The 15,313-nt window shown below is 34.1% G+C and overlaps 1 protein-coding gene across 1 annotated transcript in view; it reads right to left on the reverse strand.

The window, feature by feature from the left end:
- Nucleotides 1-14,041, reverse strand: part of LOC121410429 — a 78,012-nt gene extending 63,971 nt beyond the window's left edge. Inside the window, exon 1 of the mRNA XM_041602514.1 lies at nt 13,095-14,041. Coding sequence (XP_041458448.1) covers nt 13,095-13,169 — 75 coding nt within the window. The 5' untranslated portion in view covers nt 13,170-14,041. The remainder of the gene's footprint in view (nt 1-13,094) is intronic.
- Nucleotides 14,042-15,313: the final 1,272 nt, after the last annotated feature.

The following is a 15,313-nucleotide window of genomic DNA, read 5'->3' on the forward strand; positions in this document are numbered from 1 at the left end:
AGAGATGTACCCATCCTTGATCACATACATTGGGAAGCTGGACCAGACACATTTCAACTGTGATACACTTCTCTGTAGTCGGCAAACCTAAAAATGCGAACAGATTAGGGTGAGCTGTACGAGGATTAATAGGAAGAAATATTGGCAATTTTCCTTCCCTCCCCCTTAGCAGTTCTTCCTCTTTGCCAAGTCTTTTTCACAGGCAGGATTCATATTTTCCAGCATGCTTTTGAATAACTTGTCAGTTTTTAGTACGTCAGGATATAAATAGATGACAGGACAAATCTGTTTTTTGTATAAGGATTAAGAAAGGGGCAATGGGAGATTTATTGATTTTCCATCTCTGTCTTAGTAATAATCATTGTTATTTCATTGAATCAACACTTATTAGCAACTTGACCTTGATCAAGCCACACTACATATTTTTTTCTTCAATAATATGCACAAAAGTAATTTGTAACTGTTATTTATTTAATAAAACAAACCTGCTAAATGTATATATTTTTTCAAACTGTCAATTGTCTTGGTTTCTCTTTCTCAGTAAATTTGTTTGGAAAGAAGTGGAAATTTATTAACCCAAAGCTTCAAGTTAATTGCCCTTTATCTCTGCTTGAAACTCAAATCAAAAGATGGGAAAAATTAAGAGAAAATACTGGATTTTCCCCCTTCTTTTTTAAGTAAAATTATTATTGCAAACTTGCCAAATTGTATTTCAAATTTTCACAAAGTAAAAATTGTTTGATAATAAAGAGAATTTAAGTCATTATGGCCTGTCAGAATGGAAATGGAAGAAATTCACCACACATTATTGATCTTGCAAAAGCTGAGATAATGCATATTTATAACTTTTTGGAGGCTTAACCCTTTAAAAATTCTCAAAAAAAAGGACAAAGATCTGCATTCTCAAATAAATATTATTCATTATTTCAATTGAAAAATGACCAATGTGCCTTAAGCAGAGAATATCTGTCTTGAATTTATGTATCTATATAGATATCTATTGGCTGCCAACTAAACAAGGTAGGTTATGGGGCTTTTCTTGGCTGTCACATAGCATGTTGCTAATGACATTGGAAATATAATCAAATGGGAATTATAGATATCAAACAATATCTAAATTCTGTAAAAGCCTGTAACCATATTGAATTTCATGTCATGTCTACACACACAGTGCAAAGATTTATCTCTAAAACCCCAGTCATCTTGGATAGTCCTTCATTGATTTCTCAACAACCTTAGCTCGTGAAGTGTCAGCTTTTGAATGACCATATTTAACTCCCCCATCCACTTTGGTATATTTGGTGATCAAAATTGGCTAAAACTTGTATTTCATTACAAAGACAAGGTTCCTCCTTTACCCTTGCTTATTGGCTTTTCCCTCTATCCCCTCTTCATCTTCTTAATCTTCATTTTTTTTATTTTTTATCTCTCTCCATCTATGCTTTCCAGTTCTATTAACAACCTGATATATTGATTTACCGATATGTACTCTTGCTTTTTTTTCAAACTTGTTATCGATTATATCAATTAGCCTGTAGTTTGCCGGAGAAGTGAAAACTGCTCTTATTTGCACTATAACTGTCAGAGGGTCTTATAAATGCACTTTCTTCATTTCATGACCAAAGAAAGATTACTTACATTTATTCTAATTTAGTGTATATTGACCCAGACTAATCCATGTATTCATATCTTATCAAGATACAGATCAATGTCTTTCATTGTTCCTTTTTTCTGAAAAAATGCACAAATAATTTAATATCTTGCATATATAGTACAAATCATTTGACCTAAAAAGTAGACTCACCTTTAATGAATAAATTGATCTAAGAATTATAAACAAAGCTCTGAGGTTCATTTCCTTGTTTCCTAATAATCAAGGTCAGTTGTGAAAGGGGCCATAGAAAATTGCCTAATATTGAGTGAATTAAGACAAAGGGTACTTCACAATCTCATTCAAATTGTTATCCCTTGCATAAATCATACATAATAACAAATAAAGGCTTGATACATTCCATTACTAGTATAATGTTCAAATTAGACTCATCGTAAATTTACCGCTGATAGCTGACATCTTTATCATTAATAATAGTAATAGGCATTTATACGGCGCCATCTATCTAGAAATATTCTATTCCGAGGCGTTGTAATTATTATCATTACCCCGACTTTAGCTTGAGCTGCCTTTTAGCACACATGCATTCAAGAAATTGATCCTGCCAGGTACCCATTCACCTCACCTGGGTTGAGTGCAGCACAATGTAGATAAATTTATTGCTGGAGGAAATTACACTATGGCTGGGATTCGAACCCATAACCCTTTTTTTCAAAGTCAGAAGACTAATCCATTGGGCCACATCATTCCACTCAAGGCATTCCTTTATGAACTATGACTTACTTGTGAAATAATACTCATAGTCTACTAAGCTGCTGATCCAGTATTCAGGTGGGCCATGATTTTTTCTTTATTTTTTTGACATGGAAGATGCAGCAAATAGAGAGAGAAAAGATTATTCCCACTCATGGAGATGCTTTACACCCCTACAAAGAAAGTCAGGGGGCAAGGCCTGCCCCCCCCCAAAAAAAAAAAGTCAGGAAAGCAAGGCCTGCTCTACTCCCCTCCCGTAAACAACCCACTGCACAACACCAATTATTGAGTTGCATAACATGCACTTACATGTACGATGTAGTCTTTTATGTCTTTATTTTATTATTTTTGGGGCATTATTGCTCCCCCGATGAATACAGATTATTTTCATGATACAACTGAATATCCAAAGTTAAAATGTTTAAGATTCAGCCAACTGACTGTGAAAAGAAGTACCAGGCAAAACTTTTAGCATGTACGTGGGACTATGGGGCTTTCAATATGCCTCTTAATTATGATCATAATTTGCCCCTTTTTAATATAAAAAATTGAAATGATTTAAAATGGGCTATTCTAACCAACATCAAGGCAGATTATGGATAAAACACAAATGAAAAAAATAGATGTTAGAGTCTAAATGAGGTGATTATTGTTTTTATGTAATATTTATCATATACTGTAATTCATACTTTACTAAAGCTTTTAGCCTATAAGATGAAATCAAGTGTAAAATTGTGAAAGTTCAGGGAAATTTAAACATTCAAGGAAGCCAATCTATGTCAATTTAACATTGCAGTGCTACATACAGTGAATGTAATTTTGAGTGTAGCTTATTTCATAATTATCAGTAAATGATTTGTGCCATTCAGCTCAATCTTGAAGCAAAGTACCATTATTAATATAGTAATAATCCTCCAACAAAAATGTTTATAAATTTTGTAAACTGTATTTTGTGATTAAGTTTTGACATAGGATAATACATTTAATTGTTACTATGTTATACTGGAATTGCCAATAAATATGTCACTAATGCCTTGGTCACATTTGCTGTACTGCGGCCGTACGGCAAGTCGAAATCAGCCGTTTTGTTCATTTTTATATATTAAAACAGCTATTTTCGACTTGCCTTACGGCCGCCGTAGAACAAATATGACTGAGGTATAATGAGGAAGAATAAGGGCACTCATATAACTCTGTCAAAGTTCTCCAAAAGAAGTTCTGAAGAAAGGAGTGAGCATATGAATCAGAATGGAGAAGGAAAGATAGGAAGATACAAACAAACATAAAGAGGAAAGGAGTTTCCCTATCGATGACATCACAGTAAGATGAAAATGTCAAAGGCCCCCAGTAAACCTAATACATTAACATTCTATATCACCCCTCAATGATAGTATTTCCCCCTTTCCCTCTCTATCATTCAATATCCTGACATTAACAGTAAGGCCTAACCCCCTCTCCCCTTCATGAAAGTATAACAGTAACTTGCTTCAAAATTCTGCACCAGGCAGTACAGAAAAGAAACCATGTCAACACACAGCTTATTTTTCAATCAATTACATTGTTTGATGTTACAAAGGCATTTTAATCATTATGGGACCAGGGAAATTGTGAAAGAAAATTTTATACAACAAAGATAGGTTATGTTGAACACTATTTTCTTTAGCCCAAATATTTTAAAGAATTTGTCATTCATAGCAGAAAACAAGTCACATAATTATTCAATTGAATATACAGTGCGTCAAACAAAACCGAGATTTAGCAATGATTTATCATAACTTAATCATAAATACAATAGACAAATGACCTACCAACGTAAAGCTTAAGATCTCTTCTTTCATCTGATACTACTTAGATTATTCCTCATTCACGCATGAGTGAGCACAAACAATTTGAAGAAAGGATGCCAAAAACTCATTTGGCGGGGGGTAACTGAATTTCAAAAAGAAAATCACATGACTAAAGGGTTCAATATCTGCTCTTTTATTTGATACCTTAATCACAGAAAATGGTCAGGAAGTAAAAAAGTAATGATCCTCAAAACAATGCTTGTATTTCCATAATTTCATTAAATAAGTGTGTTTTCACACAGAAGCTATTGCACGGTAACAAAAAACTTAATGCATGGCTGATCGTCAACAAAACGGAGTGTCGAGTGAGTCTGGACGCTAGCCTGTAAAACCTTTTCATTTCATGAAATTATTGAAAATCAATCCTTGTTTCAAATAACCAGAACTTTCTTATTTTTTGACCATTTTCTTTACTTGAGGTATCAAATAAAAGAACAGATATTGAACTTTTTAGGCCTGTGATTTTCTTTTTTTTAATTCAGATAGCCCCTGCCAAATGACTTTTTGGTATCCCCTCTTCAAATTGTTTTTGCTCACTCATGCATGAATGAAAAATAATCTAATTAATTTCATATGAAAGAGGAGATTCTAAGCTTTACAATGGTTGGTCATTTGTCTATTGTATTTGTGATTAAGCTATGATAAATCTCGGTTTTGTTTTTTCTGGGACGCACTGTATAGTAATAATGTATTCCAACATTTTTGATTTGACAAAAATATAAGAAAAAAAAATGAATGAAAAATGAAAATGAAATATTTCATAAGTAAGAGCTTTTATCATTATTAATCATGCCACAAAAGTGTGACAGTGTGTAACGATATGAGATGCGATAAAAACTAACTGACATGAAAACTTGAAAGCTATTGTAACTAGATATTATCACAAGTGCATTTGAGGGTGTATGTGAGGTTTTACATCTGTGCCCGTCTGACTAATTCATGTGTGCGGAGATGACTCAGAATACATACGGTAAGATAAAACATACTTGCACCTCTCTCTCACGTAACCCAAATATTAAAACATACAATACAAGGTGTAGCCTATGTTACCTGTATAACACAACATGATAATAATACTTATCTGGGGGCCGTTTCATGAAAGTTATCAGCACTGACAAGTTGATTTTCTCTGACAGTTACTGTAGTAACATCTTGGCCAGTGCCTCTAAAATTGTCTGCAATAACAAGTCACTCAGTGCCGACAACTTTCATAAAACAACCCTCCCCCTCGAGTCTACAAATGTAGACCCACCATGCAAGCCATTCAGAGTTTGCATTGCAGATTCCCCCCCCTCAGTCATTTATATGGTGCTTATATTAAGTGCATACAGTTTATTATTACCTCGGGGGATGCTTCATGAAAGTTGTCAGTAATAAAACTAAATTGTATATGCTGGAAATTTCAGTGAAATCCTTGGTTTTGATTGGCTGAGAGGCACTGGTCTTTGACTGTTACTAAAGTAACTGTCAGAGAAAGTCAAGTTGTCATTGTTTGCTGACAACTTTCATGCAATGGTCCCTTGGTCATATTTAATTAGACATTTCTGTACATATGCACATCCTCCAATCCTGGGGGAGTATAAAGATATTGACCAGTGCTTTTAATTTCTATACAAAGGCCTATATGTATGTAGAATATGTTCAGCATCAGTTCACTGCCTTTTAAATCTGCATATCATGATCAGGCCCTGACCCAACAGGTTGTTTTTCCTGGCGAGTCTATGACTAGGGTTATTAAGAAGCAGGTGTGAAGTAGTGTATCATATAATTCAATCACCTGTAATGCCCACTTCATCTATATTTCCTAAGTGGAAGTAGACATTGAACATAAAAAATCAATCACCCCAAAGAGGGATGAATCAAAATCAAGTTTTCTCTAACGTGTATAACTGGGCTTTTTTCTTCCAAATAGAACGAATTATCAAATTAAGTTGAATGAAAGTTTCTTTTACATTTAAACAATTTTGTTCTTTTGCTCCTTTAACAAAAACTGGCTGACATTTTTTACTATCACCAGCGGTTTTTACACCTATGAAAAAGCAGTCAATGTCATCTAAATTTCAAGTTGATATTATCCAGGTTAGTTGAGAAAATTTTACCAAACAGCTTAAGGAATAAAGGAAAAGCTTTTAAATCCCTGTCTGGCTCCCTTATTCAACTTTATGTTATATTTTGGGATTACCCCCTGAGTAGATGAATCATGCTTGGCAGGAACACATCTTCAAAATCAAATCAAGACATGCATAGTCATTTCAATGTTCTCTAAAGATTTTCTCAAAATCACTCTTGGTATCTCAATTGGTAAAAATCTTTATTTTTAAAGCCAATTTCTGGCAAATTGGCAAAAAGGGTTAGAAAGTAACACATTAATATCTGAATGTCCTAAGAACTAGATCAGAAATATTATGGTTGATGTGCCAAGCATTCTGTGAGAGTATGACTAAATCGTGAATATTATCCCAATATCTCTCTAATAGAATTAGAAATAATAAATAAAGAAAACTTAATTTTACAACTTATTTTCTCATATCCATCATTATGATTAATGATTTTTATTTAATTTACAAAATTACTTTTCTCCAACCACTTTGGGAACAAAGGTAAGCGCTTTGAAGGATTTCTTTTTCATTTGTTCAATATCCATTAACTAATATTTCAAATGATATGTTATTTCATGTTTATTATTTAAGATACAAGGACATGATATAATTTTAAACAATATAAAGAACCAGGGTGATGTTATATAAAAGTATATCCCCAATTCAGTTACAGTGATATATTATTTGCTGGTTGCACATAGGCCTAACAGGTGTCTCATTTAAAGGATAGAGAAAGAAAGGAACTTGTAATGAAGGAGAGGTACTTTTTGAAAGTGTCTGGATTGGTATTTGTCAGATCATTTTGTTTTACAAGTTTCCAGGAAATACAAAATATCGCACTGAAGTCATACACCAGAGAGACCCTGTACAGAGAAGATTAAAAAGCATACAGGATATCAGTGGCAAGCTAGGGACCTGGGTATATAATCTACTTTTTTAGAGATCAATGGTGTCCTGTAGAGGCGAGAAAGAACATTTCAAAAGAAAGATGGGAAATAAGTTATAATATTTAGGAAAGGTTGGGCACAACAGAAAAAATTATATAAGATGTTTAAAGATAAGAAGTAGATACATAAGGGGATGAATAAAAACATGAGATCAGCTTTTGTATCCAACCATGTAGGAAAGAGATTCAAATAAAAATAAACTCTGATATCATTTTTCGTCCATCTATATCTCCTTACATCTATATACAAAATATAAGGCATGCTTTGCAAAGTCCAAGTGTTACATTTGCATAATATTCCATCAATTAGAGAGAGGGACTAAAAAGGGAAAATAGTGACATATCAGGAAAACTACCAAGTCGGTTGTGAAAATGAGACATTTTAACCATGCTACAAAGGATATGTGATACAGACAGCAAAACATATGAGTTTTTGAGAAGAGTAAAGATACTCAATGTCTAATCTACACATAGATGTAAATCCTGCCATCTGTAGTCTACAATGTGACAGTTCTTTTTTTTAGAATTCGGGTATGTTGTAATAAATGTGCTGTCAAAGATAAACAGGCACTGTGCTTACAACATTTTAGGTGTAAGACTGTGAGAGTCTGCTTTTTTTGCATGTTTAACAAAATCTGATATTGTAACACTTGTTTTATATACAATCGTTTTTTTCAGCAAATATATCGGATAAATATAATTATACAATAATGACTACTGATCAATTATCAAGTCTGATATCATCTGATTGGGAATGTCTGTGTTATAACAATAAAAATTCTTTCAAAAACTTTTGAATTTGCAAAATGGAACCAAACGGATAGACAACTGTAGTTAGTTCTAGTAGCTGCCCCTACATCAAGGTCTTACTAAAATCAGGCAATACATTTATTAACCCAATTCCTAGAGGAACCGGTGTCCCTGTGCAAAGCCTAATGGGAAATGCAGAATTTCATAGGCAAGTGGTTTACAGAAGAAAAGAATAATAATCAAGTTGAAAAAGGTAAGAAATGTAGACAATGGCACAAAGACAAGAAACATAAAGATACCCTTTCCACCTCCTGGGCTTCAAATAAAAATAGGCCCACCCAAAATGAAGTCACAAAAAATAAAGAGATGAACATAGATATATATATATACTTATTCTATATCTACAGAATAAAAATATTAAGTTAAATCAAAGAAATCAAGATATCGGTGAGGATACAAGTGATTAGACATCAATAAGGCTTAGATAGGAAGGAAAGTGAATAAGAGTTAGAAGGAGACTATAATATGAGGTCAGGTATCAAAAGCCTATCATTGCCAATCCTCTGTGGGATCTGATACCTGTGATGTCATCACTGAGTCATATATGACATCATGATACTAGTGTGGAAGAAGATGAAATAGTGTAGTTCTAGAGTATAATGGTGATGATTCTTAAAATGTGATTCTCTCTCATAGTCTACTGTTATCAATGCTGGTGGATAAAATATGCTGACATGATAACAATCCTGTCATATCTCAGTACATAACCTTTCCTGGTTCTCACAAATTACAGAATGCATCTTAACAGAATATAAATACAAATAAAGATATTCATTAGAATTGTTATGATTTAACAAGAAGAGATTTTCAGTCTCCTGGACTGTCGCACTGGCGATATCCCATCTACAGCAAGTCATCGCTAGTTTGGAGAAGCCTGAATCAACCAGTAGGCAAAAGATTACTAGGCACAGCAATGACTTGATTAAAAGATGAAAATTTAATAGAATTACACTATTTTTATTTCATGTAGCATTACACTGTTGTTTTATTCACGCAAATACCCCATTTATCAATACTATAGTTTGATTCACATACATTTACGATCATTTGTCAATTCAACATAAGCTCAGCTTCTGCCTTATTACTTATCTTATATATTACATTACAAACAGATAGACTGATCTTTCTTTCTGATATTTTTCAAACTGCTATGAAGAGTTAAATACAACAAACCCTTGATCATTATAAAGAACCTATTACTACTACTAATAATAATTTACTCACGGTAGCCAACCACAGAACTGACTATATTAATTAACCATCTCTGACCTACACATTGACTGCCTATATTGTTATAGAAGGCAAAGGTCTTTGGTATGATTTATACAACTCCCAAGAATCTTCTGTAATCTGATTGGTCCAAATCACATCACGTGATATTCAGCGAATTGCAGTATTGCATCCAAAATGCACTATCCTGCACTCTGACGTCATACCAAATGTACTATCCTGCACTCTGACTTCAGAGTGCCGGATATAGTGCGAGGTCTGGAATTATTTAGATTTATCTAGAATTTAGATCAAATATGGCATTCGGGGCAACTCAGTAACATGGGGGAGGGGAGGGTTGTATAAAACAAACAATGGACGCGTTCTTGTGCATAGAGGCCCTGCATGCACGAGCTTACGTGCATTATTTGTATACTATTGATGACTGAACCTATGACCTCCCTTTACGGAGACACGGCACTTTACCATTGACCAACATTGTTTATAAATAAGTCAACCATAATGATTTAGTTTATAGAAACCAAGTCTAGAGATGGTTTGTTGTAAATATAAAAACCAGAATTTAACTTAATGTGTCTGCATGACCAAAATAAGCTTGTTGAGCAAAACTGTTTCAAAGTTTGCAAAAGCATAAAAAACTCCTCATTATACGTTCATATCTTCTGAAGATAAACGTAATATATGACCAAATCCATACTACAGTTATGTTACCATAAATGTTACTTACTAGCAAATGACATTTGTGTTTTTGTATTCATATAAAATAATCATTACGCTTACTTTCACACCACAGCTGACCAGATTTTATGAGGGAAAATATTACATGCATTATAACTAAGCTAAACTAACCGGGCATGGTGGCTCTGTGGATATAGCGCCCGCCTCATGAACGGGAGGTCGTGGATTCTATCCCTGGCCGAGTCATACCAAAGACTTATAAAAATGGGACCTTCTGCCTTCTAGCTAGGCACTGAGCACTTAGATTGGAGAAGGGTAATAATAACAACATATATCACGCAGGGCCCACTGGTAGAGCAGTTTCCCCGACTGAAGTGGCTACCCAGGGTTAATAAAACATAATTATTATTATCATTATTAAGTACTAGAGTCACCGCGTAGAAGCAATATTTGAAATTATTATGTAAACAATACAGGTATAGCCAGACTTACTTTAATAGAATTGTCTGAGCAATGACCTATATAGACCTAGATTTAGCCTACTTGATAATTTTCATAAGGATTATGCTACTATAAAATCTTTTCTTCTTTTAAATAGTTCATGACTTCAAAGACCCTAGATCATCCCCAGATTGAATGCCAGGAATAACGGCTAATTGTGAGTGAATACAGGTTGATCTTTGAGTCATATTTATTTGAAAGAGATCAGGTGAAGAGGTCAGTAGGTGAGAAGAATTAGAACAAAATAAAACAAGTGAAGCGTGCTGTATGTCATTTCAGTCACTAAATAACAGCTGACACTTAATCAATCTTATTGAATGAGGAAACTAAAAACCTGCTCTATCACTAACTTTGATTATCAAATCAGTTTACAGTTTAGGCCTCTTTTTAATGGTGAGTTGTAGCTGGGGCCTTAAGTATGCTTAACAAAATATACCATAACACTGATATAGTAATGTGCCTGCCTGTCTGTACAATAAAGTGATGTTCCTTTGGCTGACTTTAGTTAAAGTGTTTAAAAGCATATCATTGAAATGTCAATGTGTAGCTTGTAAAAGAATGAAATTACACAAACAAGTTGCACCAACAATGATTTATACAGTCCTATATAGGTAAAGGAAATATTAATGAGTAACATAGCATTAAGAAAACAAACACATCAGAGAGATAAACAGGAATATAACATATTGTGGGCTTATGGTCAGTGCAACAAGGGTCTCTTCTTGTGTCAACACTCTATGCCTTAACGTCTTTCATGCACCAAGTAGACAATATATCCTGATTAATATATTCCTGTTTAAACTGAAATTGGATATTGATGTAACTCATACTGCACTGAGTGATATTTTATAGGTTGAAAACGACCCTTTTTGACCCCATTCTCCACTGGCCACCTGCCAGAACTTCAATTTAGTGGTTGATGTCAGTAACTTTACAAACAAAGCAAACAGCAGATGCAGAGAGTCAAGATAGCCGTCATACTTAGAATGATGAGAGATGAAATGGTAGGAAAGGTTACTGTCCAGTAACACCCATTGTGGGTGGTTGCTGCCATGAGGTTGACACCAAATTCAATTCTAAGAAGACAGGAATTTAGTTTAATCACACTTTACTTTTCATATCACGTTACACTCCATGACATCTCCATGACAATAGACATCTGCCATAAATCTCAGTTTCTGGTTACCCTATTCATTAACTCACAGAGTAGGATGATTTAGCCCACCATGCACAGCCTACGTTTTAACAGACCAATCGAAAGGACAGATCATAGGATCACCTTTAAACTTTTTATAATTTGACTAGGCTCTCTATTATTGAGAAAAACAGGAATGCAATCACTCCACATTGCCAATACTGACCACATAACCACTAGAAGATTTGTGTTCTTTAATAGTATGATAAAAGTATCATGGGCTTTAAAAAGTGCTGTTTCATCTCTTAAAGCACAAAAGCTAGATTTAAGGGCAACACAGCATGTGATATAGGAAAAGCAAGTCAACCCATTCATGTATTGATATAAAAATATATCAATTGCAATGAAAGTTTTATCAACAATAATTTGAAAAATAATTTGGAAAAAAATTATTTGTTTAATCCATGAAAATTGGGGAATTCATTATTTCTCATACCTGACAATATATTCACAACTCTACATAATCTTGTATGCAGTCATAATTGGAAAACAAGCTAATGCTACTAAATCATAACACTAAATATTGGGAGGGGAAACTGTATGGGCTAACTTCTCCCACCTGCTTAAACTAGATTCAATTTCCTTAAAGTTTAGTTAAACCCTTATTCATTTAGTAAATTCTGACATCAACGTCTGTACAAGGTTTATTTGATAATGATATTGGCCTAACTGTCAAAAGTGTTATATACAAGAATTGGAGGTGTGAGGTTCTAAGATTAGAAAGCACTTAGATTACTTCCTATGTACCATTGCTCACTTTGCTCTATTCTTAATCATAGTCACACGATCAAGGACAAGAAGGAGGATTCAAAGACTAAAATCTATGAGTGGGAAGGAAAGAAATGATACTTTACTTTCAAATCCCCACTAATCAGTACTAATTCATTGCCACTGACACCATAAAAAGTACAGAGTCTAGCTGTGATGGTGTTAAAGAAAATATGTCAAGGAGTTTCTGTGTTGCTCTTTTGTAATTTTGATCTTGTCTTTGACCTCTTTGCATAAGACAATGCCAATCTCACAAACATGGTGTAAAACTTGTTTCATTAAAAAAAAACATGTACAATCAGCTTAGGCAACTTTGACAAAGTGAAACTAACAATACAGTGAAACAACTTTACTGATTGCATGCTGATATTTTTTTGATAAAAAGAAATATTATGAAGCAAAATGAATTCATGTTGGTGAGAGAAAGAGCATTTACCATATAGAATAAGGGGAGGGGGCATGTATGAGGAGACCTCTCTGAGAGAGTAAGTGTTACTATGTTACATTCAGGTGAAGATAATACTGATAACAAAGTGTTAAACTGTCAAAAGATTTATATTCCATGAATATTTCTTATATTATACTTTTATTCTGATACTTTTACCTTCTATGATAGACAAAAATACACACACAAAAAGTTATATGACCAACTTACCCCAATCATTAACCCAAGTCTTGGGATCATAATGGCAATGATATTCTTTTCCTGTTGCCTTGGAAAATAAGACATTCAGGTACAGTGCATGTTAATCCACAAATAATCCCATCGTGATGCTTCTTAAGCTCTCTGATCCTCGCTACACATGTTTGTCATGAAAAAAGTTTTAAATATAAGATAAATATGATGATAGAAAAATGGTAGAACCTCCAAAATTGTCGAATCTTTGGAAGAGTCAAGTTGGTAGGTTACTGATCTGACTCCACTTCAGCTGTTTACCCATTAACATCCAAGGTATGATGGTGGAAAAGATATGTCAATATTCAAATGATGTGTAAAGCAAGTTTTTCTCAAAGATTAACAAGTCTCTCAAGCATAATAACATCATGGCACTCTATTCATTGTATCAATGAGTGACCAACACTAGGAGAGTGTAAATTTGGCATGGATACAAGTGTTAGAAGCACAAAATGATTCCTGTCTTCGTTTCAGTCCCACATGCAGAGAAAGGTAGAGTGAGTTCGACTTCTATCTGCACTTTTTACAACATGAACTCTTGATGAACGACAGTCTCCTGATGTTTTCCTTACTCAAAGATACCCCATTATTTAGTCATCAATAATAATCAAATCAATGATAAAATATGTCTCTGTGTAATATCTGAAGGCAATTCTGCATAATACAAACTGTCCAAAATTGAATGTTACAGGAATATACCTGTGGATAAGGCTATTTAGAGCAGTGGTTAGGTGATGAGGTAAATCCTGTGCCCTGATTCTTATCTCTGACGGAACGTAGTCACTGCACGATAAAGCATGTCATAGCAGTGAAAACATTTAAAAAAACCATGCAATACAATCCACAATCGTCCTCTGCCATTGAATAAGGAGTAGTAGAGAGTCTATCCAATCCATGAAAGAAACGATACAGGTTTACACAATCTTAATGCAGTGATGGTTATAATGAGTGTGCTTGCTGTGTCAATCCTTGTAGCAGAACGTAATTGTGGTTTGTACTGTCCTCAGGTTAACAGGTGGGGGTGACAAGAAGGATGTCTAATGCAAATGGGGTGGGGAGGGGGAAAGCCAAATAATAATATCTCACATGCTAACACTACACGTTGTGAGATATTAAATATCATCAAACCACCTGAAACGGTTCCTTTTCATTGTAGAAGACATACCAATCTGTAAAATATCAAACAATCTTGAATATTAAATCCTCTATATGACATTAATGATGCCTCAAACTTTTTTAGCAGCTAACACTGCCACTATTTGCTTAATTATGAAAAATCCTTTTCTACAGAAAACCAACAAAAGACGTCAGACATGTTCAATGAAATAGCCAAGTCATGTTCCTGGCCGTTGTCTGACAGCACATGGATGAAGGTTTCCTCTCAAAACATTTGAGAATACTCCCCTGCAGGATATCTTCTAAAATAAGCCTGTGCTCTCACTACGCTCAATGTCTATCACATCACCATCAAGTTCAAAGAGAGAGCTTCAAACAAGTTCTTGTGTCCCATGAAACCAACTAGGGTCTTGGCAATCACATGTTGTTTAAGTAATTAGCTCAACTTCCAATTGACTTTCCTGATTGCTTGTCATGAACAGTATGTCTCCTGAATGTTAAATGTCAACTTCAGAACAGAATTGTCCCAACTAACGATAAAGTCATGAAACAAGTCTTCGAGTATAGCCTTGGAGTGGGATGGGGCACTCTAAAAAGGTCAGTTTATTCAAAAGATACCAGATTTGTTTGAGGATTCATTTGCTCTCTGCCATATCATATTCTTAAGATATGACCTCTTTAAAGTCTATCTGTCATTGATATATATTGTTGATTGTCAAATAATATATCTTGAATTTCTGGTTCAACCCACATATGTAATATCATACTTGTATGAAGAAGAATTATCAGTTGATATCTATTTTTTTACAAACATGTATAAGGTTTTAAATATCTTCCCCATTTAAGTAAAATACAATGAAACTCTATTACAAAAACCACAGGAATAAAATAAACAATGATACCTATATCCAAGTATTAGTTGTATATAGAGTACCCAGTTTTGTCACATGATAAGCCTAGACATTTTGTACAGAAAATAAATGAATGGAGCAATACTGATTTCAATAGTCTTGATATGAAGAGCCTCTTGTGAGTCACTGAGCTCCTTGAAATCAAGAGGTGAATCATTTGTATTATTTTCC

Source organism: Lytechinus variegatus, chromosome 3 (genome assembly GCF_018143015.1).
Source record: "Lytechinus variegatus isolate NC3 chromosome 3, Lvar_3.0, whole genome shotgun sequence".
NCBI lineage: Eukaryota > Metazoa > Echinodermata > Echinoidea > Temnopleuroida > Toxopneustidae > Lytechinus > Lytechinus variegatus.